General features: G+C 41.8%; 1 protein-coding gene across 1 annotated transcript in view; it reads right to left on the reverse strand.

The window, feature by feature from the left end:
* SLC25A13 (solute carrier family 25 member 13) overlaps positions 1 to 27,533 on the reverse strand; it is a 135,622-nt gene extending 108,089 nt beyond the window's left edge. Inside the window, exon 1 of the mRNA XM_019533630.1 lies at positions 27,492 to 27,533. Coding sequence (XP_019389175.1) covers positions 27,492 to 27,503 — 12 coding nt within the window. The 5' untranslated portion in view covers positions 27,504 to 27,533. The remainder of the gene's footprint in view (positions 1 to 27,491) is intronic.
* Positions 27,534 to 27,539: the final 6 nt, after the last annotated feature.

Consider the following 27,539-nt stretch of genomic DNA (forward strand, 5'->3'; position numbering starts at 1 on the left):
TTAGATTTCCCCAGAGCCAGCTACATGGAAACAAGACTGAAAGACTGTGGGAATCAGTAAGTCAACTACAGCTTCCACTGATGTCAATGTAACTAAGCAATTAAGTAAAAAATATTAACAGTTACAATTAAATTGTAAATGCAGACAAGGCACACACACACAAGCCTTATTCACACTAGGAAAGTGATCTGCTACTGAGGATGCATTGTCACCAACAGGTTCACTATCTGAAAGAAGGTCTCTCTCACATTTTTCATTCACCATATTGAAAAATCATTCCGTTAGAAGTTAAACAGTTTTCAAAGCCAAATGAGGAGAGTGTGAGGAACTTGGAGGCTGACAAGCTGTGTAAGCTAACAGCTGGTTTGCTCAGAATACACTGACCAGACAGTGCTTGTGCTGTTGTTTCAGAAAAATCGTCTTAAAAATAGGATGTTAAATTAGTACTTAATGAATGTCAATTTTTGTTGATAGGCAATAGTTTCAATTCCATTTTGTTCCCGTGGAAGGACAAAAACGCAAAAACCTCTGCCATGAATTTGCAGGCATGGCATCTGTCTCATCACGTGAAGAGACATTTGAAAAAGCATATCCAAGTGAGATAATGTTTGTTATTACTCTGCACAAAGAGTGGCTTTGTGAATGGTGCTACCTCTTAAAAAATGTAGCTGGCTTTCATTAGCACACATTTGGTAGAGAACTGCTGGATTATGGAAAGTTTTGGGGTTTTTTTTAAGACCATAAACAGGATCTGAGAACAAGCTAAACCATACAGGATATTAACAAAGGGCAATGTTGCACCAAAAAATGAAGACTAGAGTAAAATCTACAAAGTCAAAATGGATTTTACTCCCAAACAATACAGACTCTTTGAAAGTTTTATCCAAAATATGTGCATTAAATTATATTAAGTTGTAGTTAACTGTATGAAGTGGAGCAGGGGTGGCCAACCTACATTGGCAAGTATGCCACAAGTAGCATAGACAACTTCTGTATAGCATGTGGCAGATCAGGGAGGAGACAGGCAACATAGTGGCAGATAGGGCAGAAAATGCAAAACAGAGCAGCTGAAACACAAGGAAAGGGATCTGAGTGGCACTCAGGGATAATGTGGGGTTAATGTGTGGCACACCTGTCAAAAAGGCTGCTCCCCAGTGAAGTAGAAAATGTTGCCTCATCCCCAGCATTCGAAACCTTTACTCCCCCTGTTCTAGCAAAGGTGGTTAAGGAAAAGGAATATAAAAATGGACTGCTCGAAAACCAGGAGTTGGCCTAGAAATAGGGCTGCCTCTCAAAATGGAGCTTGGAGGGCTGAGCTGATCCACAGGCTTGGAGTTTTCTGATTGTTACTCAGTCTCCTCTAGCTTCCCTTGTTTTGAATTCATACTTATGCAGATTCTTTCCTGCCAAACTGGCTTTATTACTAACTCTGTTATTCAGTTGGTCTAATAAAAGATATCACACCTACTCAAAGAACCTTGCCTTACTGACTTGAACACACTTTTGAGGTTATTTCAAGATTAACAACATGCTCTGTCCTGGACAACACACAGAAAGATGACAGGCCCTCCTTTGAGAAGCTTTTTTTTAAGTGATACAGGAGATGGGACGCACAAAGGGAAAATATACTGGAGGATTCTTAAAACAACCATCTCCAGTTGATTTGTTTATTGAAAGTAACATAGGAGGTATTTGAAAGAAGAGTGGAGAGGTTGAGGAAATCAGAATACAACATTCTATCCCTACGAAGCCATACAGGAAGGGCAGATGAAAGAGAGAGACAGAAATGGTAGCAAGAAATAGGGTGAGAATTAATGTCCAATGGTAGAGGGGTTAGATGGCAAATGTAAGCAGTCTGACTTTGACAGGATGGGGAAAAGACACCATTTGACAACATGGTCAGTGGCGAGTGAATTAGTTAATATCAGTGGGCACATCTGGAGTACAGAGGTGATGCAAGTATCAGGATGCCCCAAGACACGCTGTTCACAACATCAGCATGTATTTTAGTCCCTCCCAGAGAGAAAGTGAGGAACTTTTGTTAAATTACAGAGGAAGACACTACAAGACCTGGGAACCACGTGGACTAGGGAGGAAAACAGGCTGGAGAAATCAAAACCATCCCTTCATCCTACTCTATATGAAAAGGGTCTTTTTTATATTCTCAGAGGCTATTTCTCATATCCACTCATTTAAAAAAAGATTGAAAGTCTGGAGAGTATTCAGGACAGCTACACAAATTATTTGAGGTCTGGAAAGCCTTTTTCATAATGACTGAAGAAACTCAATCCATTGAGCATAATGAGAAGATTTAAGAGACAAATTGGTCATAATCTACACTATACCAAATTCCATGGAGAGGAGCAACGACACTAAAATCCTCTTTAATCTAGCAAAAGGTGTGAGAAGATCTGGCAACTGGAAAATGAAGTTAGAAACATTCAGAATGGAAAAATAAAGTGACTAACAGTAAAAGCAAGGATTGTGGAGATAATGTGCCCCAGACATGAACAAGAACATTTTGTGGCTGTAAGACTATCTAACCTTTCTTTCAACTATACAGCTGATCCAATTAAAAAAAAAAAAAATATCGCACTGAAAAACCTTGTTTCTCTCACATTTCCTGGATCATCACAGAAACAACAAACTTCCCACCCTACTAAAAGTAAAAGTCAGAAATCATTAAAACAGGGCTACCAAAGTGTGTAGTGGATTCTCTATCCCTTGAAGCCTTTAGCTCACGATAGCAGCCTAACAGTTTCTAAGAGAGATTTTCTGGTCTAGTCACAAGTTATGTTGCAACAAAATACGTAGCTCGTTATTCAAGAAGTCAGATGATTATACATACTTAAAGCCAGAAGGGACTTTTTATAATCCCAAGAAAAAGCAAGATGGCCTTTCTGCTTGGCCCCAGAACTTCATCTTTATTATTAAAAACTAGGGGTCCACAGGTAAAGATTTTCTTCGCCAATACCGAGAGCCAATGGCTAACCACCATATCTGCCAATGCCCATCTAACAACCACTATTTAGTAATAGGCATTTTAAACTACTGACATAAAAAAACTTTTTGTTTTGTTTTGCATTTCTAGACACACTTGCACCTCCTGCCTGCTCTAGCCCTCAATGAAGAAGGTGGTGACTGCCTTATTCCCATGCATTTCTCTCCCTCACTCATGGCTCCCACCTGCAGCCCTGCTCCCTGCACAATCTGTGCTACTGTCCCAGGCGGGTGGGGCAGACCCTTGTGTAGACAGCAGCACTAGGTATTATTGAAGCTCCGCAATATGCCGCTGCTTCAGCGCCAGTGGGCTCCACACAGCCAAGTTCCCGCAGCCACCAAGGAGAAGCCACTGCAAAGTCGCCCAGTGCCTGGCAGAGCAGAACGTCTCTTGCGCAGCGGCACCTTACCCCACCTGCACACAGCCCAATGTCTGTGGCAGCCCTGGCACTCAAGCCCCTGATGCACACATGACATTGGCATGGCAGCAGCAGCAGAAGCCAGTAATGGTCCCTTTGTTGCTGAGCACAGTGCCCTGTGACTGCTTCCCGGTACCCCCACCCCTTCCCGCTGCTCACCAGGACCTGTATTTTGCTGCAGGCTTGGGCTGGCAGCAACGCACAGAGACTGGACTACACTTGCCAGGGTGCTCCAGGTACGTGGCCGTAATTAGCAGCTACAACGACCAAAAAAAGCTGATAACGTCATTTCTTCATTTAGCGGTGCCAGTCCAATAGTCAACCAATATCTCGGTACACCCCTGTTAAATACACTGCCTTTTTAATTAGAGGCTGGAACATGAAATTGTCAGGTAGAATTTTCATCTACACCACAGATTTCTTCAAAGTATTTAAAGATTATGATGCTCTAACCAGGTTTGGGACAGAGATTATTATAAAACAGCCAACCACAAACAAGTGACTTGCATAGATGAGAATTCACCTTTCCTAGGTATTTGAAAGTAATTTAGCTGCAAGAAATCAAACTGTTTTCCTAAATGACAGCTCTTCCACAGAAAGCAAATTCCATATGTTCTTCTGAGGTGCAAAGTGTGTTCTGTATCACCGCTTTGCCAATGTACTCTGCTTCCCATTTCACCTGTCCCAAAGGTCCATTACAGTTCACCTCAGAATGCAACTAGCTGCCCGTAAACGGAGCTCAGACATGGCATTTGTATTCTTAATGCAGACCCTCACCACATGGAAAGAAGTTAGATTGTGATCAAGAATGATGAATTTAAATAGGCACAACTCAGCAGGGGAAAAAAAAATCTTACTGGCAGGTTTACAAGCAGAATGTGGACTGCCTCACTTAAAAGTATATGGAACAACTGGGAGAAGAAAAGGCATTACAGATATGGTATAAAGTCCAGAATAAAAACATCGCCTGTCTTTCTTAGTGGTACACCGGATGCTTTTCCTAGCATGGTATTAATACCCAAGAGTATTTCTTCACACATAACAAGGGCAAGAAGCAAATACACAGTGCAATAGAGGCTAGTAACTGTTGGTCCAGGTAGGAAGTGACTGAAAGCCAGGAGTCAGAAGACAGTTGGAGGAGAGCTGAATTTGAGCATCTACTGCACGGGGCTGCATGGTCTTCCAGTAACTGAAGTGGAACTCCCTAACAATCACTAGCCCTGTGGCAATAAATCCCTCCAGTTCTACAGCCACAGACTAAATTTTAGAAACAATAATTTTCAGAGGTGCACCAATACATCAGTCCAATATTGGATCGGTATCAATATAAAGAAAATTTGCTGCATCAGATATTGGCCCGATGGGGCCGATAAATACCCGTGCTGTGTGCAGCTGCAGCACAGCACTCAGGCAGCATGGAGAGCTGTCCTCAGCTGGTAAGTCTGTTGTGGTAGAAGGGGAGAGGGGAGGGAAGAAACACACGGGGACATATCAACGCCACCCACGGTGAGGGAGGGGGCAAGGGCAGGCGCTGTCCGGGCAGGGTGGGCAGCTCGCACTCCGGAAGGGCACGGGGGGCATGCCCCCCGGCCCTGCATGAGGTGGGGCGGGCTGCAGCCAGGGCTGCACGGGGCTCTCCTTGGTGAGGGCCGGGCACAGATCAGGTGCTGCCGGCACCGGGAGGATGCTGTATCCACCACAAATTTCACCACCGCTTCACTCCCAGCACCACTGCTGCTAGCCACCCAGTGCAGCCCTGCCTCCACCCACACACCAGGAAAAGCCAGGGCTGCGCCAGGTGGCTGGCAGTGGCGAAATTTGGGGGTGGATGAAGCATTCTCCCAGCGCCCACACCAAGCCTAGCCCCAACCAAGAAGAGCCCCACGCAGCCTGCCCTGCCCTGCCCTATGCAGATCTGGGGGGCACATGCCCCACCCCTGGCCTCCTGGGATACAAGCAGTGGTAGGAACAGCCCCCTCCCCCCATGAGCTACAGCTCTGGCCTCCCCCGATCTGCCCCCTCCCTCACCGCAGGGGATGTTGATCTGCCCCGCCCCCCCATTTCCCTTCTCTCCCCTTCCACCATCCCAGACTTACCAGCTGGATGCAGCTGTACCATTAACCAAATTGGTATCAACCAATAAGCCTCCTTAAATATCGGCTGTTGGTATTGGCCCCCAAACCCTCTATCAGAGCACCCCTAACATAATCTTTTAACCTCAACGTTTATCTCTACACATCAGGACCACTATAAGAATATAAACCTACCAAACTCTGCAAGGATTCTTGTATTTCCATAGGTTGGAAGCATATAAAACAGACTGGAAAACCCTGTCAAGATTAAAAATAATAGGAAGGTTTAATAATGCTATCCAACTAATTCTCCTTTGGTTCTATAAGCGGATTCACTAAGCAGGACTACAGTATAAACATTCATGAAATTAGCCCTTTGCTTTGCTGTTAAGCAGGACAAGGACTCATTCAAGGCACATCCGAGGTACAATACTTTCACCCATCCTCAAACTGTCAAAGCTATAAATACCTGAACCTATATATAGAAAGTAATACAGGAAACAATGGAGCTAGGTATTTCTATTCAACAGTGTAAAGAACTAGCTATAAAATTCCAAGTTTAGTTTTCCTATTCCCTCCTTTAGTCAAAAGACAAAAAAAAACAAGGAGAGGGTGAACGATAGCTCTGGAAAAAGAAAACCATTGGCTCCTCACTCAGCAACAGTATCTGCTGTGGGAAAAAGAAAATTCATGCTGAGATCAATACCAGGCAAGGTTCTCTGAGCAGATGCGATATCATTTTTTACAACACCTGAGTAGTTGGAAAAAAGTTCTTAGCAAGCTTTCAGACACAATCATCTTTCTTCAGGCATAGGAAGTCTCTATGCCTAAAGAAGGGTGACTGCGCCCAAAAGCTTGCTAAGAAATGTTTCCAGATACTCAGCTGGCGTAATAAAAGAAATCACATTTAGTCAAAGAAACATGTCTGCCTAGATCCTTAGACTGACATGGCTACAACCAAAAACCCAGAGATCAATACCATCCACTCAACAAGCAAAAGACCATGAGTAGTTAGTTGCAAGGAGCAAGAATCTAGATCAGGGTTGTCCAACAGGTGGCCCATGGCTACATCCAGCCCTGTAGGAGTTAACATTACTCCCAGGCTCTCAATCTGGGTGCTGCTTCTCCCATTATTTTCCTGCTGTTACCACTAGAGTCTCCCTCTTCTCCTGTTTCTACTGCCTGCTCCCTCCCCTGAGGGAAGCACAGCACAGCCCCCAGAGCTAAAGGAGCCACGAACCAGGGACCCTACATGGCGTAGGTCTGTCTGCCATGTGGTGCAGCAGCATGTAGCGCACAGATGGACAAGGGGGATGACTTGCAACAGGGGGAAGCCACACAACGTGGCACATAGCCTGAGAAGCATGCAGCCCCCAGACTCTCAGAAGTTGGACAGTCCTGATTTAGATTACCACCATTAGTCTCCAGGTAATGACACAAAAGAGCACGTTCACATACTGAAGCCTCTGAAGCGTGAACAGGAAAACAATGGAAAGCCCAGTCTTTTTCTCTGTGAAGTGGAACATTAATTTCTCCTCTTGCCTTATTACCAAAACACTCATCTCTCCAGCTGTTTCCTCCAATGCACCATCCAGGCCTATTATGCCTGTAACTTCCAAACCAAACCTGAAATGGCTTCACCAATGCCTACTCTTCGAAGAATCCTTGATCCCGTATTTTATCCTGACACAGATCCTCTGCTACACAGAGATCTGAAGTTTCCTATTCTCTGTTTACAAACTTACTGCTTTTTCATAAAAACTAGTTTTCTGAAGCCAGGTATCCCTAGGAATCTTATATAATCACAACTCCTTAACTACCGACTGAGAACGAAGAGATAATTACATGTTGTATGTGATACAGCCCTCAATAAAAACATCTGTACTTAAATTAACAAACAAAATGTAAGCTGCCAGTCAGGATGGTCAGAACTGGCAAATTTTCTGTCCACAGATATTTAAGTAACATCTTCCCCCACCTACCACTTACCATGGTAGAAATAAAGCATCCACAAACATCCACCATCCATTACCTTTGCTTTCCAAAGTGCTTGCATAAAGATGATCTACTCTCACATACATCATAAATAAAAGCAGTTGAATTACATTTGATGAGTTCCAACACTCAAGTCTGTAACACTCCTTTTTGCTTCCACCAAGCACTGCGCAACATTCAGCAACACTTTTGAGCACATGATATATGATAATATTACTGGTATCAAAGACAAGTTTCATCTCCCTATCTCAGCTTCCAGAAGCACAACCCAGTGAACTTACTGAAGTTACAGTTAAAGCACTGCTTCTCTGTAATAGAAAAATGAAGCTTCAGTTTTGCCATCCAAGGACATAAAAGATAGGCAGGATTCTGGGTGCATCAGTGAGAATCAGAAACTGCAGTTAGGAGACAAGTGTGAAATTCTGTCTCAACATATATAACAAGAAGTTTTTGAAGATTATAACATGAATTTTGCCTGGACAGCTGATGTGCACAGTGAAAAGCAGGCACCTAAAGTCCAACATTATCCTGTGAATACATTAAAGGAAACATGCACGCCAATCAGTCCTTCATAGGCAGGAAAGCATTACTTGTATTCAAATTCTCCATTACCACAGGGAATACTGTCAATGGCAAGACACCAAAACTAATACATGACACACTTCCAACTCACTCTCTGCACTATGTGCAAGAGGTCAATCTCTTACCCCAGAGCAACAGAAAGCCTCTTGACCACACAGGATGTAGCTTTTATTCTAATGGATGGTTCTGTTGGGTAAAACTTCAGACATATATTTAGTGACTACTTTCTCATTTGGAAGTTGGAAAGAATCATTACAGCATTCACCATGATCAGTAGTCCAGGTCAGCAGTCCTTATGTCGTTTCACTATCAAGTAGAATGGATTCCAGTCCAAACAGAAAGCACTGACAAGCCACCAAAGCACTGTCCCCTGTGCGTCTGCACTACAACAGCAACTTTGAACAGTTTGGCTTGTTCTGCACAATACCAAGTGCAAAGTCCAATGCATGTCAATATAGATGCTATTCAGAATACCATACTTTGCAGCAGCATAAAATTTGACACTAGCTACCCAGAAGTGCTATCAGGGGTATCTGCACCAGAATAATTCACATAACCAAGACAGCTGCAACAGAGATGAGACAAACAAATGTTACAGCACCAAGAGTGAACAGCTGTTTAAAAATGTTTATGACATGACTTTCTCTTGTACTTCTGAAAATGTCAAGGTAAAGGGAAACTAAACCATAATACTATGGTTCAGTAAAACACCAAGAAAAACTTGAGGCATTTCATTATGAGAACAGCCCACTGAATGATGACCTGGGCTAGATAAAAATAAGGTACAAGTGGAAATTATGTTTGCCTCTTGTAAACAGTCATTCTTTGATTATCATAAAATTAAGAAGTACCACAATGATGGGCATGCAATAAATACCTATAAAGAAGATGAAAAGGTCCGCCTCAAACTGTTTTAAGTAACTATCGTGATTCTCTATTTGTGACATTAAAGTCGTGCATAAGTAAGTAAAGAAAAAGGGGCAGGAGAGAAGATTCCTATACATTAATGTCTTTAATAATTGCATGACAGGAATTATGTAGGAATAACTGACAGGTAAATGTATTTTTTTCCAAGTGTTATGTTTTCTTCTTTGATTGAGCACAAAAGTTCACTTTTAAAGATCCTATTTATAATCAAATCTGTCTATTCAAGTCTTTTCAAAATGCTACACCTCAGTAGTTCAGAACTGGGGAGGGTGTGTGAGTGGGCTTGAATCCATATGTATGCACGAAACCAATTCTACAATCTTAAAAAGAACAAAAGACAGCTGCATAATGGAGGCAGACAACACCACACAAGTAACAAACGTATTGTATACTATAAAATAGTAGGAGTAAAAGAAGAGAGTCCTGGAGTCAAAAATCTTTTTGTAGAGCTTACAGGGGTAAGGCCAGTCTTATTTTACTTCAAACCTAGAGAAATATACAAAGATTAATATTTTTTTTAAATTCCAGCCAACAGTAGTTTTGTTTATATTTGTACAGCACCTAGCACAATGGGAATCCAGTTCACAGAACACTTAAGCACAACAGAAATTCATATGATGACAGTACTAACTGCTTTAACAATCCACTTTTTTCAGCAGCTAATGCAAATTAACTTATGTCCACTGAAAGTCTAACCTTTAAGGGTTCGAATTTTTTTTCATTTCATTCAATCACATTTTTCCATTCAATCAAATAACTACATGCCAAGACACAGGTATACAGATGTACTCTGTTTTGCACAAAGACTGTGGGTATCATTTTGGTCCAAACATGAACTTCTTCTCTCTCAAGAAACAGGACAAATTAAAAGAAGTTTTAAAATTCATACATCACGTGCTAAGATTAAGCACATACATGTTGCTTAAATAAACATGTATGATTGATGTACAGCAACTGATATTATGTGACTTTTATTCACAAAAGACAGGAAAGATTTTGAGCTGTCAGGGAGAATTCTTGGAAATAACTCACGATTTCTAAAAGCAACATAAACTGGCTGCACTAAAAGGAGTTATTGATGTATTAAAGACTAAGCAAGAGTCAAATCTGGGCTGGCTGGATGTAGGACCATTGACAATCATGGCTGTGAAGGAATTAACTTATAACTTCAAAAAGTTTCCAAACTTTGCAGAAAATCTAAGATACTTGGAAACAGTATTTTAATCTCATTTAAATCAGGAAAATTCAGGGAGACAGAGTGGAAGATATTCTGTTTAGAAATAATTCTGTTTATAGCTTTAATATGGTTATCAGTTTTTCCTCTACTTATTATGGTGTCAAACCAAGCATTTTTATTTAAAGAAAAGAAAAATCCTTTAAAACTTGCTCCCATGCTGGTACCTTCGGTAGGACAGAAAGTAGTATTGAATTTAGTTATTTTTTGTTCCAAGAGTAGTTCTTTGATTTTTATTTCTGGTGGGGGCACTGTAGCTGAACTTAAAATGATAAAAATACAGCTTTAAAAATCAGACACTAGATCCTTCAGAAGTTCTAGTTCAGAGGTCAGAAATGTTTTTGGGCAGAGTGCCAAGGACACCTTCTCTGCCATCCACCCCGAACTGTGCATGCCAAGCAAAATGCCTTTGCATGACATGCTCTGGCACCTGTGCCAGGAGTTGCCTACCCCTGTTCTAGTCTTTTTTTTTTTTAAATAGATCTCATTAAACAAGAGGTCTCCTGTTTTCTTCCTTAGATGTTCAGATAGCAGATCTTCAAAGAAGCCAAGAAATTCTGATTTATGCATTTGCCATCCTTTATTAGTTGACTGTTAACCAATCAACATGCCTGCTTCTTGTCACCAATTTTAAAAAACGCAGTAGAATTCCAAAGCCTTCTGATCATTTAGCCCAGATCTTTGAAACACAGCAGTTATTTAATTTAATAAATATATCAAGTACTCTGACTCGGGACTTTCATAAACTGTTGCATTTCATGAGGTCATCTAGGAGAGAAAAGGCAGCAAAGGACAGTAACTTTAGACTATTTATATTTTCCCTGGAGTACAGCTCACATTAATTACATCCTACATCATATATAGTATTTTGCACGCCTGACTTTCAGAACTGCATATATATACAAGCTATATAAAATTTCCTAGAACAAATAGAGAGAAAAATACAGGCATACCTCGGAGATATTGTGGGTTCAGTTCCAGACCACCGCAATAAAGCGAATATCGCAATAAAGCGAGTCACACGAATTTTTTGGTTTCCCAGTGCATATAAAGGTTATGTTTACACTATACTGTAGTCTATTAAGTGTGCAATAGCATTATGTCTAAAAAAAAAAAATGTACATACCTTAATTAAAAAATACTTTATTGCTAAAAAATGCGAAGTGAGCAAATGCTGTTGGAAAAATGGTGCCGACAGACTTGCTTGAGGCAGGGTTGCCACAAACCTTCAATTTGTAAAAAACCGCAATATCTGCAAAGCGCAATAAAGCGAAGCGCAATAAAATGAGGTATGCCTGCACACATTTTCCAGCATTTTCTCATGCACCAGATCAAGCCTTTTTTTTCATTTTCATAATTTCAGTCTATTCTTATTTTGCCTCACAAGGGACAATAAAACTAATGTGAATATTAAACCAGCTATTTTCCTAGCTTATCAACCTCAACTAAAACAATAGAGACTACTTCATTAGATTTTGCTGGCAAAATGCTTTCATTGCTGATTCCCAAATTATTCTCTACTTCAGTCCCAGGTAGAGAGCAAACATAATTCAGGTGGTTATGATTCCCTCTTCATTATATTTATGCCTATAATGGTGAATCCTAAAACGACTTTTGTTATACCAAGGAGTCACAATCTAGAAAACACTAAGAACCACTGCTCAGTAGTATTGTTCTGTTAACACCAATGGAGATATGCAAGCAGCAAAAATGAACAGAAAAAGTTAGATCTTTTGATTTTTTCTTCACTTATGAGATAGTGCATGAACAGCATCAACATGGGACTAAATCATGATCTCTATAAAGCTGTTTCCATCCAGACTTGACATACAATGGCAAGCTGCATTGTAAAAGTGAAGTGACAGGAAGGAGGAAGGCTGACTTGATGTCAGTGACAAAAACTATTTTAATGGAAATGTGGAATTATTCAAAATTTTGTTCACCTAAATACGTGAAGACTTAACTAGTCTGATTCAGAATGTGATGAGCTGTGAACCAGAATCACCACACAAGGTATTCTGACATAAAGCATTTTTCTAATGCTCTTTCATGCTCTACGTCATACGTAATGGTTTCTCTTTAACAGATGTATTAAAATAGAGATGTGAATTTACTAACAAGAACCAAGCATGGAATGAAACTAAAATAATAATAAGCAGGGACCAAGTGTCAGCAACCAGGCATTTAGATCAAAATAGAAACAGACTATATTTCTTAAGCAAAATAAGAAGATAGGACAGTAATGAGTTAACCACAGTTCTGCCTGTTAGCATACTGTACTTTTGGACTATAGACGAGGGGTGCACCAACATATCGGCTGGCTATTGGATCCGCACCGATAAAAGGAGAAATTACGTTATTGGCTATCAGCTTTTTTTGGTTGTTGTAGCTGATAATTACAGCCATGTGCCCAGAGCATCCTAGTGAGCACAGTCTGGTTCCCGCACCCCACCACCAGCCTGAGCCCGTGGCAGACTACAGCTGCCAATGAGCAACAGAAGGGGCACGAGGGAGCAGTCCCACAGTGGCAAAGCAACAAAGAGACCATTACTGGCTCTTGCTACAATGGCAATGCTGTGCACATACAGGGGCCTGAGTACCAGGACTGCTGCAGTGATGGGCTGTGCACAGGTGGGATAAGGCGCTGTGAGAGGGACATTCCACTATGCTGGACACTGGGCACCTTTGCAAAAGTGGCAGGAACTCAGCTGCGCAGGGCATGCCGATGCTGAGGCAGCAGTGTGCTCTGGGCTTCCAAACATGCCTTCCCCCTCCCAGGACAGCAGCATGGGCTGTGTGGGAGCGGTGCTTAAGGGGGCAACATGTGCAGGATTAAGATGGTAACCGCCTTCCTCATCAAGGGCTGGAGCAGGAAGGAGGCGTGTGTGTACATGTTATAAATCCAAAACAAACAAACAAAAAGTTTTATTTATGTCAGTAGTTTAAAATGCCTTGTGCTATTACTAAATATCGGTTATCGGAATGGCATCAGCCAATATGGGTGGTTAGACACGGGCTATCAGCATAGGCCAAGAAAATCTTTATTGGTGCACCCATACCATATATTTATGCATACAGCTCCTAACTTTAATGAATATATTGATAAAGAAACCTTAGGGTCATCATGTTTTTGAGAGTCCACCTAATTTAGAGCTGTGTGAAGTATGAGATGAACATGATTAGATATATTATTATTAAAAGTACCATCCCAAAGTCACATTCATTATCTTAAAAAGTTAAATATACATTCAGGGTTCAGGTTAAGTCCACAAAAGGGGCATATCTGCTAGTTAGCCCATGACTAAATCTCAAATTGGCTACCAAAGAACAGGCATGCCTCAGAAAAAGGAAAGAAACCCTTGTGGGGACTCTGGCTAGCAAAGCACAAGGAAGCTGGGATAGGTCTAAAAACTAAGACATGAAGCTAGGTCATAGGATCCTCCTCCCATATGCATGATGCTAACCATTTGGCTCTGCATCACCTTTCAACAGAACCTATATATAACTAACTGAACTCAGTTGAAGGAGGTTTGAAAACAACCAGCAGGAAATATTCTCAGAAGCTGGAACAGCAAAAAATGAAGAGATGGTACAAGTATTGGACAACCTATGAAAAATTCAATGGAGGCTCCTTACAGAACTCAAAGGACAGTCTTCATCTCCTGGGAGATGAACATCATTCTCTTTACCTGCTACACTATCCTGATTCTAGACAAGCCTTCATGTTGTTTTTGCCTACTCAGCATAAGATATTACTAGCAATTACTGGGAAAAGTCAAGAGTTATACAGGCACAGAAGTAATTTAGAAGTTTGTTATGCCATGCAATATTTTTAATGAAGGAAAAAAATGAAGAATTAAGGGAAAGGTAGGGGGAAAATAGAAGAGCTCTGCTTAGAATCTATGGGAATCTTTGAATCAACTCCCATGTGAGAATAAAAGGCATTTTTAGACTGCATGTGGCCTGAAAGTGATGTCAGCTGTTCTTTCAATTCAAGAACTGTGGGTAGGATCTTCTGCTTCCACCTACAGTGATCTCAGCTGCATCTCAAGATCTACCTCCACAAAGAATTAACAAAATGCATTTAATGCACATGGTCACCATTAACAAATGATCCATGTGTATTTCTAACACATGCTAAACTAGAGTTCACATAAGTTTAAACATGTTCATTCTAGGGACATTTGTTTTAGAGACAAACTCAGAAGTGATAAAATTAGATGATGTGCATTACATATCATTAACCCTGCATAAAACATATGAAGTGAGTGCAGATTTGTAGCAGGAAGAGCAGGTGATAAAAGAGCGTCTGAGAGAGAGAAAGAGAAAGAAAGAGGAGATGCATGGTCTCAGCTCCTCTGTCTGATCTCCACACACCATCCTATTGGTTGCCCTGCAGTTATGACAACCTTCCACTATCAGACTGCAAGTTACAGAAACTTCAATTCACCTGTGCTAGTTAACGCTAACTTAATGCTATGTAACTTGCACCAAAATTGAGGTCACCTCTGAATCCGACCATTCTTCTCATGTAAATAGGTATTTTGTAGCTCTCTCAGAAAACGTTTGTTGGGGGGGGGGTGTTTAAATACACTATGGCAGAACAAAATGTTTCCTTTCTAATGCCAATGTTGTGACAAAGAAAAGTAAAGTCAAACAGAAGAACACTGTTGGTCTTTATGCCCTCTCCAGCTACTAGCAGCACCAAACTCAGAAAGCCTTCTGATTGCAATGTCAAGAAATGTGCTTTGAATTTTCAAGATTCCGTCTGTTCTGTAAGCCTTCATGAAACAACCATTTCAGGATGAAATGAAGCCTACCTTCAGAAAGGGTATTTAAAATTCCTGAGACAATGTATATCAGATGCTACTTACTAAAGAAATAAAGTAAATGCGTGGGAACACAGTACAATGCTGTGACTAAGGTAAAGGAGTCTGTCAGTGACTGAACCAGTTGCTCAAGACTGAGCCCACTGAAGGACTGTTGACTTCTAAGACTCTGGTTTCCATTGTAAACAACTGAGAGCACTGACAGATCAAGAACACAAATTTTGTAAGTGTATAAATCCAAGCAGTGTATAAATCCAAATATGAACCATCTGAAGATCATGGATGAAATAATTGCTCCAATCTTTTGCTAAAGCCTCTGATCATTTCAATTATTGTTGTTGCTGTTATTAATAATTTGATATAAGAAATCCCAAAGTAATAATCCACAATATCCCAAATTCTAATTCAGATGTTCTATGCCATCTTTCATAGAATGTGTCTATACTGCAGAACGCTGCCATAAGCAGGCATACTCTTGATAGGTCTGTACTTGCTAATCCCAGCACCAGAAGCAGTATACCTACGTTAGTGTGTACTGTACCTACATTAGTTAGTTTAACTGGTTATCAAGCCCATACAACATATGCTCCAGTAGGGGTATGATTTTTGCTATATGGGCAGTACAATCTGTTCCCCCAAAAAGATAAAGAAAATAGCCTCTACATGCCTGTGTTCCTTGAAAACTTAAATACCAACCAAATTAACAAAAATGTTCTTGAAAACTAAAACTTTGCAAGATCAAAGGATGTATTCTTCTTCCAATGTTGTTGATTTAAAATAGATCCTCAAAACTGGAGGTTTGTCAAACAGTAAAAGCTAATGCCCTTCAAATAACTTTCCTTTTCTTGATACACGTGCTCCGAACTGAAGCATGCAAGGAAGTTCTAACTGTACGATACGAGGTTTAATCTCAACATGACCCATCAGCAGTTCCAAAGGTAAATATATTTATAACTACTGGCTCAACAAAGTTTAAACAAAATCTAGTGAATCAGTTTAATTCTATGTTCAGGCAAGTTTTGAAAACAAAGCATCCTGGACATAAAATTATCTTTAAAATCAGTTTTTAAAAGATTTTGTGTTCCATTTATAATATATCACTAACCATTTGGCCTCTGCACATCATCCCTAATTCACTATCATGCGTTAATGTTAAGTCTAAAATTTAGCATATTTCTTTCTTTTGTTAAAGATCTAGGACACTTGTGCATATTACAAAATATAGTCTTCTCTATAGTTCAGCATATAAAGAAAAAGCCAGGCCTCTTATTCAGTCTGCATGGAATAAAATATAGTGCCAATGTGTCTTTGATACTAACTTCAAGTTTGTGATAAGTTTTTATTTAAAAGGGTGTTCAAGTTGCTGAGAGCCTCAAATCTACAACAAATGTAATTTGCAGAACAACAGTCCCAAGAGGCATTATCTGCCCTGTTCACCTCAGGGACCCTCTCAAATGGCAAAGACAATACACTAAATGTCAGCAAAACACCTACAAGAAGAGACTCACAAAATCTGCACAGCCTGCTTTGAGTGACACATTTCAGCACTACTGATGAAGACTGTTTCTGTTTCAACTTTTTTCCCAGTTCCAGACAAAAAGGGCCCAACCCCAAATACTTCAGCAGGTCCCAGCAGGATATCAGAGCTTCCTCAGAAAGCCCAGCAAGCATCACTGAAAGAAAACCAATCCAGAGCAGAGTCCATGGACACTATTAAGGGAGCACCAAATCCAAGGAACTCAGAGAGCATGTGGTACAATACCATGACCATCTGTATAACCTACTCTGTGTAACATCTTACATGATTCCATCTTCTTATTGGTACTCCTCCCTCCACTCTATGAAACAGGACCTGCCCCTGCCCTCCATCTTTGGGAACCATAGAAAAGTAGCTATAGAAACGGTCACTGTGATAATTCCTTGATTAGTAGATGCCAACAGCCTCCAGAGACAGTAATTTCAGTTTGCAAAAACAAATATCTTTCTAGCTGCAAACTACATGCTAACTAAATCCAAATCAAGCTACCAATGACATATGCAACAACTGTCCCTTCAAGCTAGGGACAGAAGTTACACATAAACCAGTTTAAGTGATCTGAAACTGGTTTAAGCCCGTAACAGAACAGAAGCTCAGTGGACATAAACCAATTTCAAAAGGGATGAAACTGGTTTCAGACAAACCTGGTAGAATGTAGTATCAGACTCAACTGATTTAGGTCACACCAGTTCATGAAACTTCTCTCTCGGGCCCCTTCCTGGTTCAAGTTAAATCACAGTCCCCCAGCATCCCAGCCTGTTTTCCAGGCCTGGGCTGGGTGGTCTGCTTCAGAGAGCAGGGCCCTGGCCCCATCCCTCTGCTCCCTAGCTGGAGTGGTGAGGGCTGGCTGACAAAAGAGTGAGGTGGGGGGGCAGGCCTGGCTGGGGATGCAGCCTGGTCTGCGGGGGAGGGCCCCCTCCCCCGGCAAACCCCAGCTGGAGTCTGGGGCCAGGGAGGGGTGTTAAACACCCCTTCCCCTGCTCAAACTTACTGCTGGCTGTGACTGTGGACCACAAATCCCAGATGCACCTGGAAACAGGAAGAAAAAGTGATAAGCAACCCTGCAGAGTCCTGCTACTGTAATTTCTGGACTGCAAATCCCAGAGACTTCAGGGGCAGCAGGAAAAGGAAGCTAACACACAGCCCATGCTGGTTACATGCCAGACAGCCATACTGTAGTGTCCCTGGCCTGAACCACTGCAGGCATGTGGCTACATTTCCTGAATCAAATGTAAATGTCTTATCACCAGGGATCCTGGTTTTCTCCAATAAAATAAATCACAAATTCTCTGATGAAAACCTTAAAATCCATTATTAAAAGTCCCCTGCAGCACCCCCAACCCTGCTGGTCCCCCTCACCCCCCCCAATGCTTCCCCAATACTGGTGGTGCCCCTCACTGCCCCCACAACAGGCCCCCCATCCTACTCAGGCCTCCTGCCCCCCACCCACAGCCCCTGAACCCCAGGCCTGCTGGAGGGTGCCCCCAGCTGCAGCTCCCTGCCCCCAACACCAGGCAGCTGCAGCAGAAGCAGCATGGAGCCAGCTCCCCCACTACTGCCACCTGCTTGGGCAGGGCCAGGACTCCCAGCTCACCCCCAGCCCTGCCAGTGTGGCCTCCAAACTCCTGCAAGCCACACCTACCTCACAGGCTCCAAAAGAGTAAGACTGAGCTGAGCCAAGTGAAGCTATGGCTGAGTGAGAGCCTCAGGCCCTGCCCTCCCCCTCCGGGCAGGGCTGGGGTTTCCCACCGTTTGCAAACAGGGTTTGCAGGATGGAACTCTAGTAGCCTGCAGGGCTGTTTGCAAAAGCAGGGAATCCACAGGTTTCTCTGCTAAAAGGAGAAATGTGTGTTTTCTCTGACAAAAAGGGGAAAATTAGTGGTTTTCTCCGTTTTTCCATGGGAAACGGAATACCTGGATCCCTGTTGATCACTTCTGTTTCAATTTAATCTGTCCTGCAAAGACTGAACTGATTCAGCTTCAGGCTTTTTGACTGTCTGCACTTAGCCCAAAGCTGCAACAAACAGAATTTAGTCAGCTTGGCCGATGATACTCTGGAAGGAATAGCAGTTTCTCAGTTATATTTGGCGTGATAAAAAAAGAAGTAAAATAAACAAAAGCTTACTTTTGTCTCTAACCTTGGCAGATACCCACTATGCATAATGGAATACACTGTAAGTACATAATACCCTTAACTGCAAAACACAATGCTAGTTCCAATGTATTGCCCAATGCTTATATTGTAATAAACTCGGTAGCTGCATATCAGTTTATGAATCTTTCACCTCCCTATCTACTTTATGACTTAACTGTACTCTAATTAACTTCAGAGTACTTAAGTGTAACTGTCCATTTCATAGCTACCTGTACTCCATTTATCTGCTCCAGAAACAGTGAAGGGAAAGCAGCTGTCAATGGATTGCTGTTAGAAGCTTTGAAAATGATGGGAGCTAGTCATTTTCACAGCTGCCATTTCCCCTGCTCAGCAGATGTGGGAGCCTAAGAACATGTCAATGTTCAGACTAGCACTAGATTTCCTCATTAGTAAAGCAGTCACAAATGGTAACTGTGCAGCTTGTTACAATGAGAACTCAGATCAAGTATGTCTCTACATATAACAGCTGAGTTCTGTAAACGATAAGGCAGAAAATCACCACATTTTCATCTGAACAACAGTGGACACGGACTGTCAGAAGACCAGATTGTCAGTCAAACAACTGTGGGTCCAAATCCAGCCCTGAAGCATACATGTAACTGGATTCTCAAAGAAAACAACTCCGTGTCAGCTGTGGCACAAATGTTTTGTCCTTATATACCTCCCTAAAGTCTTCCATGTCCAAAGACTGAAAAGAAAGACTCACTCAATTCCCAATCATATACTGGGTACTAAGATGCAGTGATAAATTAATAACCGATAGGAGGGAAGAAGTTACAGTCACCCAGGTTAAAATTTAAGGGTAACAGTAACCCAAGCTCACACTTATTAATTTCCCCATCCCAGTTACTATCAACTTGAAAAGCTTAGAAGCCAAAACCAAAAATATTGATTCAAGTGGCTCACTCAACATGTGTCTGTAGAAAACTCCTACTCCCCATCAAGCCAAATTTATTATAAACAGTTCAAGTCATCAACCTAAATCTATATTAAAAAAATCTGATAATTACCATATTGTACCATATATTGTACCATCTAACCACTACCCTCTATCTTCTTTACTCTCCTACATTTCTAAAGCCATCAAAATAAAGGAAGAAAAAGCTGCTGGGTATTAGATTTTCTGCAACTGACTGACATGTTATAGTCTAAGGCAGTAATCTTCTCTGTGTGGCATTTCGATCTACGCTGAGCTAAAATTGATTAGCACTGTTAGAAGAGTGTGTTGCAGACTAGTAGGCTACTCAAGGTAAACCTAACCATAAACTCTCCTAAAATAAGAAATAGTTATTCCTTCTATCAGTTCCCATTTCAACACATAAATAAGCCAATCACTGGCATGTCAAGCAAACCCTGTCAAGGCAGTTTTTTCTCTGTTCAGGTCCTGTGGAAACTCCAGTCCAAATTTTTGCCTCCAAATCTAAGTTAAAGTCTATGCCTGCTGGTACTTACATCAACAATTACTAGAGAAGGGGCCAAAAAAAAAAATCTTGTGGGATAGTAATGACCTTTGAGGAAGTGTTTTAGGCTTTGTCCTTTGGGTACAGATCTGTAAATCTCTGGTTTCTCTCTGACCAAAATCTGTGCATTTAAAAAGTTATTTTGCACACCCTCCAAGTTCTTAGCTTTAAATGTCAGAGGTACCAAAAGGCTTGAACTATAAGCCAGAATACCCACCAAGACGGAGCTTTGGAAGAGTATGTTTCATAGTGTTAACTACTAGGAAAGATTTTGAGGGGAATATGACCTAACACACGAACTTAGGCCTTAAAATATCTGGGCAGCTGGATCCAAGAGGGGTTCCAAAACAAAAAGTTTGTACTCCATGACTGAGCTAATGCCTATGGACAGAGACAGGACCTGTAGCCTGCCTAGACTTAAGGGAACTCAGAAGTACATGGGTCCAGTGTGTGAGAACAGTGGCAAAGGTCCAACAGAAGGAGTTTGATTAGGTCGGTGACAGCTTCCATTTATTTTCTAAGTAAAGCATATGTGCATGTGTGCACACATGCATCCATCCTCTAGCACTCACACATGCCTTTTTTTTCTTTTGTTTTTTAAAGGAGAAACGGGGAAAAAATGGCAGCAGCTCACTCCACATTAGCAATTTTAACCTAGAAAACCCCATGGTTTTCTGCAGACCACAGTAACATTTTTGGCAAAGAATATTACACTTCTAAGGTATTGAAAATAGCCTGAAATTACTTTAAAATGTTATGAAAAATACATTGGCAGTGTTCTTAAACATTTTAATAAAGCCTCTATTTAAATTGTTTTATTCCAAAAGCAATCTGAGATAGAATACTCAGAAGGGAAGCTTCATCTCCCCACATATTTTCTAGAAAAAAAGCAAATATAAAAAAAAAAAAAAAAAAAAATACCACTTTTTAAAAAAATGACTGCAGATATTGATCATCATAAAAATATCACCTTCTCTGTCCCTGGCTCTCAAGACTACACAGTAACTCAGACATTAGATAATAAGTAATACAGGAGCGTCCAGAGGACCTAATCAAGTTCAGGGTTTGGTGCTATACAAACGAAAACACTAGGATTCTGGTGCTCAATTCATCAAGATCTTTCTATAGCTACAGAAGCAGCAAAATCACAGATCAAGAACAAAATTTAACATAAGGTAAAGGAGCAAATGTTTGCCGCCATTCAGTAAATACATCAAATACTACCCGGATCAACATAGACACATAAAATAGGTATGTGCCTGAACATACCACAATCACTTGATTCTAAGATGAGGCTTTCCCCCCACTTAACATGGGAGGAAAACTTCCCTCATCTTAGAATTGAGTACAAGGGTGGATAAGTAGCTGCTGCAGTTCAGGATCCAGCCCCTACCCAGGGAATAGCCATAGCCGCAGCTGTTGCCTGGCCTTCTCCTTCCCCACACCACACTTCCCCTGCATACCACCATCTCACCCAGCAGCCTCTTCCTTCCTATCTGTTCCCCACCTGCCCCTTTCCTTCCTGCCTTACCTTTGTTTCTTACTGACATGCTCCATCAATGTGCAGCCTAGGACACTGAGCCTGGCCCCAACCCAGCCAGTAGCAGTGCACAGACTGTATGGCTGCTACAAGGGCTGGGGCCATGTTCAGTGCCCTAGGCTAGAACAGGGATGAGGCCTGCTGTAGAGAGCAGGGGTAAGGTGGGGGAAGAGAAAGCAGAAGCTGGGTGCAGGGGAGCAGAAGCTACAAAGAGCGACAGGAGGGAGAGCAGAGGAGAAAGGAGAACCCAAGGTTCCAGGGGTGCAGGTAGGGGGAAGAGGTTGCAGGGGGCCAGGCACAAGTATAGGGTAACTGCTTGACCTCCTCACAATACCTGCAGCCCCCACTGCCTGCCGTCCTGGGGATGAATTCAAGAGGCCCTCCAATAACTAGATTCTATACATCTAATTATTCAGGGTTATCTTAAATTTGAGTAAATACAGTAAGTTGTCAGGAAACGCATTCTGAGCCTGTCTGGCTTTCTGTCCCTAATCCTGTATTGCAGCATTTCCCAAACTGTGAGGTGCATGTACATATCACAGCAGCAACTGGCGGCACCCCACTACATCAGCCCTCCAAGTGCTGGCAGCAAGATTAAATGGTAAGGCTAGCTAAAGTGTATGCATGTCAGTGAAAGGGAAGGGAAGCACAAAAATGCCTACTTTTACTGCAGTGCAGCATAACCTCAAAGTTTGGGAAACACTGCCATATTGTATCATCTACATTATATTAGCAGAGCTTTTCTAATTTCCAAGGTAGAAAGCTGCTGCTCAGCAAAAGGAATTTGTTTCTTGATGTAATAGAAGTTAGATACCTACCAACAGCATTATCACAATGAAAAAGTTGGACATGACAGACAACCAAAATAGACCTGAACAGATTTATTAAAAGCTCCTTCCCTACAAGAAGGGAGGCTGTTTTAGTGTGGTTTTACAGGGTCACCACCAACATGTATAAATTAAAAGAAATTAAATTAATTTTTAAAATTTTTTAAAAACACTTGTTTAATGGCAAATATGATGATAGCAACTTGAACAGAAAGTGAGAAAAATATTAAATGCATTAGAACGCTACTAAAAATAATTAGAAACATACATTGCATGTTCACCAGATTTTTATTTCTCTTCTTTGCTAGAAATTTTTTCCCTAACTTGGACAGAACCTCAAACAGTGTAAGCTTTACTTTTAAATTCTTATCAGTTAATGGCACAATCTGTTTATGTGACCTTGCTAGCAATCTGTTTTACCAGTCAGGCCCCCCATTCTGCAAAGACTTCAAGTTAAGCATGAGAACAGTTTCACTAAATACCCATACAAGATTCATAGCCTTAATTTCCTCAGTTATTAACATAAAAAATTTAGTCTAGTAAGTGAATCAGCTGTCAGTACTCCATCAGTTTATCATGTTCTAAATTATAATCTCAAAATACGCAGCAGGTATAACTCTCACATGCAAGAGCTGAACATATTACAACTAAGGCTATGATTTTGTCACAGTATTTTTTTAATTTAATTACCTAGCTGGGGGTCATATGAATTACCTAGCTGGGGTCATATGAGCCCAGTATTCACTCCTGCCCAAGGCAGGGGGTCAGACTTGATCTACTTAGGTCCCTTCTGACCCTACAAATACGACACTATGAAACTAGTAACTAGTTGGGGGCACAAAGCAATAAAAAAAAAAAAATCAAGATTCATAAAAACAGGTGAACAATTTGTTTCTGGATATACTTCCTTTCTATGAGCACTGTTTTACGGGAGTTTGTGGGTAGACAGCTGATGTCTCATTCTCTCCTACAGGCCAACATCTCAAATTGAAACATACCTCCCACAATTCTACACATTTTAGCTTCTGATCATCAGACCCTCATGACAATTATGTTGTTTCTTTGAATTCACCATTTCTAAAATGGCCGTGACAAAATCGTAGCCTTAATCTCATCAGGATATAGCACACTTTTCCTGCAACAACCCTAAACAGGCCCATGCAGATGCAACAATCTGTACACATGCTGTCAGTTACAGGACTGGAGCCCACAGGTGCAGAAGCATTTTCATGCTAAACCTCCCATTTTAGACACATGACACAGAGGTGGAAGTACCAAAATACTGAGGTTTAGACTATTCAAATGTGATTTTTTTTTTAAAGACTAGACACAGTTCATTTGTCTTGTCAGTGCTAGCAAAAGACACCTTTCCCTCATAGATACTAGGGTGTAACCTTACGTGGAGGGGTGCAAGTGCTAGAAAGGCAGGATCTAGCATGGTAACAACCTTCATTAAGAAGTACCATAGAGCTTTCCAATGCAAATAATTTTTTGTATTTTTCTGAGCTGCATGACAGTTGCAAGAAAAAGCAGTCCAGCTTTGCACATGCAAAATAAAACTGGTCTAACAAATGCTTTGTAGCAATATCTAGAGCAAAGGTAGACTGGACGCACTGACATGCGTGGGTAATTTAGCCGCATTACAAAAAAAAAGTTGGAGATAGGACATTTGATTGCTGACTTGCTCCATATTATGGACACTTTTCCTCTAGGCCATGGCTATCCAACTGGCAGCCCATGAGGGGTTAGCATCCAGCCTAGGGGTTATTGCCCATCCACCATTCTTCCCAATGCCCCTGCTGTGGTCTTTGAGCTCCCCTTCCCTTTTCCATCTCCACATGCTGCCCTCACCCTTGGGGACTAGGCAACATGGCTTGCAGCAGTCTGGGAAACCCACAGCCTACATGGCAGGTAAAAGCCCACAGCCTGGGGGCCCATGTGAGATGCAGCCCCCAGCCACTCAGAAGTTGGACACAGCCCTGCTGTAAGCAATTCCATCAAGGAACCAAACTGATATATATATATATATTAAGGTTACACAGTTAAGCAATGAAAATTTAAAGAAATTAAGCAAAAGACTGTACATGAGACCTGAACTTGGCTCTACATATGGTATTATAACAAAGTATGCATATAGTACAACCTCCCTGATGTGCAATCCAAAGCTTCAAGCAGGTAACTACAATGCTAATTTAGGTAGAAAGTTAGCAAACATTTGCTGGAATATATATGACACATTTCTTTGTTGTTACAGTAGGCAGTAAGGATCTGTTGTGTTGCGAAAAACATTTTGCTACGTAATTTACAAAAAACGTACTTTAAATGACTCAAACAGCAATACACAATGCAAGAAGCCAGAAATTATGTAGAAAGATTATGCAATGCTAATAGATCATAAGAAAAAACACTATTCTACATCGTAATGTACTATTTAAGCTTGCATGTAGAGCCTCATGTTTTCCAATTGCTTAATGTCTGAATACTTAACTATGCAGCATTAACAGTATCCCAAACATGGGAGGGGGGACTGTTTTGATTTTTTTGGTATTAATTGGCAGAGTTTTTGGTTGACCGAGTTCTAAAGTCTGCTCAAAATGTCAGCATTTGAAATCTAGCAAATGAGAAACAATTATGTCAGATTCCAAGTGATTCATAAGTCTGAAGGGGTGCAATAAAAAAAAAAGTTAAAAGAAGCAGTCATGCAGAGCACTGGCAAAGGAAGAGTACTGAAGGAATTTGGGGGAGGGGGCTAGGAAATCATTCTTCAACTCACCAGTCCATTGTTTGGCTGAGGTGAAAAAGGCAAACATTACCAAGATGCAATGTGGAATTAAGCCACAAATCAAGGCCCAATCCTGCAAACACATGAATAACTGTAGACCCATCTGACTATTTACGTGGGAAAATTATTCAGGAGTGTTCACACAGGATTTGAGTTCAGACAGCACACTTATAGGACAAAGCACTACTCAGAGTTCAACAAGACCTTCCCATTGGTTTAAGTGTGGTCATTTCAACTTACAAAAGTGATCCTCCAAAGTCTTGTGATATAACAGTCCTCTCAGGATATAACAGCTCCTCTCAGTTTTTATTTCTTATGAATTTGCAAGCGTCTCAGAACCCACTCCATGTTTCAGATGCTAGCCTTTCCAGCTGACCTGAAGACTATAAAACCCTTCAGTGTGTCTGTCTGCACTACACCAGGAAAACTTGGGGAACTATTTAGATAACATCAAGAATAATATCAGGTATCATCCAGCCAAACTTGAAGGGACTTGGAACCTAGCTCACCAGTTCACTATGTTTAAGCATACTGAACCTTCAGAATAGACTTCTGAAATATTTTCTTAAAGGATTCTGGTCACTGAAAGCCCTGTAAAGTTAAAGTTAAAGAAAAAAAATATGACTGAACAATACAGAATGGGTGGAGGTACACAATGCAAGTATTTTTAGACATATTAAAAGCTATTTAAAATGTCCTAGAAAGAGTACTGTGTAACCAGAAATATTCTAGATTACAAAAATATAAATATAGTATAACTGGAAAAACTGGAAGGGAAATACAAGTGGGTTGACCTCAGTGAAATGAAAACTGAAAAGTCCTAAATCTCAGAGACTTTGATAAGAGTGGAGCTTGATAAACTGCTCTCACTGTGGAGGACAGAGGATGGGAGAGGTAAAAACCTGAAAGAAAACCAACATGAATAATGCAAAAGACACCTGAGGAAGATAATTTCATTCATAGTGGCAAACATGTGGCATAATATTGTTGCTCTCAAATAGTAGGAGTTTCAGACAAGTCAGCTACTTTAACAAGAAAGCTGCCATATGCTGACATCCTGGACAGTGATTAACTTCATTAAAATAAGCTTCTTTAGAGCAGACCTCTGTAGGCCAGAAAGTATTGCGGGTTTAGTGCCGTTTGCATTTTGTTAAAGTACAAACATTTGTTTATTTTGCATAAGAAAAAGTTTTATTCAGTGGGAGCAGATCCAAGATCTTTAGGAAATCTATATTAGTGTTTTAAAGTGGCTGGATTAGCCAGATAATATCTGCGCAATTATGCCTTCTTGCAACACAATCAAAATGAGCATACACTGCTTACAGAAAAGACAAAAGCCTTTTGAAGCAGAGGCACGTGCCAAACTAATTTGTCTTTACTGGTGGGACCTGAGTATGCAGGCTAGGGACAGAAGGTCGGGTGGTTTGTTTTAATAGGAAAAAAAAAGTTAAAAAAAAGTGTTTCTTGGGAGGGTTGAATCCTAATAAAAGTAACCAGCCAACTTGCTGTAACTTTTGTGGGTCTGGCCTTAGACCAGTAAAAGAGAACACAGAACTGAAACCACGGGGGAATTATACCCAGTGAACCCAATTAACAGAGGGTCCCCACCCAAGCTAAGACAACCAAACAGGGTGCTGGGAAGATCAGGCATGGGTCCAATCCTACCAGCGCCCCCCAACACAGTGCTGACTGCCCGGAGCGCTGTCCTGGCCCAGCCTCTTCCTAACAGGAGCACGAGGCCACCTAAGGAGCAACCGTAAGGGGTGCAGCGAGGTGCTGTCCCTGCCGGAGGAACCCCGGTGTGAGGGGAGACATCTCTTGTACTTGCCAGCCGAGGGCCGCCCTTCCCGCTGGGCCCCTGCTGCCTGGCCGCCCGGCCCCCGCGCCCCCGCCCGGCCCCGCCCCCCCCCCCCCGGGCCGCCCCCCCCCCGCCGCCGGGCGCCCCGCCCCGGGCCCCTCAGCCACCGGCTCGGCCCGGATCACGTGCTGTGGGGTCCCGGGCCCAGGCGGGCCCCGACTGCTGGGGACCCGCCGGCAGAGCCGCACCAAGTGCAGGCCCGAGGTCACGTGCAGCCGCCCCCCGCCCGGCCGATGCAGCTGCAGGGCCGAGCCCGGAGCGGCGCCGGCCTTACCTTGGCAGCCATGCTGTGCCCGCGCGGCGGCCGCCCCCGGCCCGGCCC

The sequence above is a fragment of the Crocodylus porosus genome, unplaced genomic scaffold (genome assembly GCF_001723895.1).
Source record: "Crocodylus porosus isolate Cpor-Errol unplaced genomic scaffold, CroPor_comp1, whole genome shotgun sequence".
NCBI lineage: Eukaryota > Metazoa > Chordata > Crocodylia > Crocodylidae > Crocodylus > Crocodylus porosus.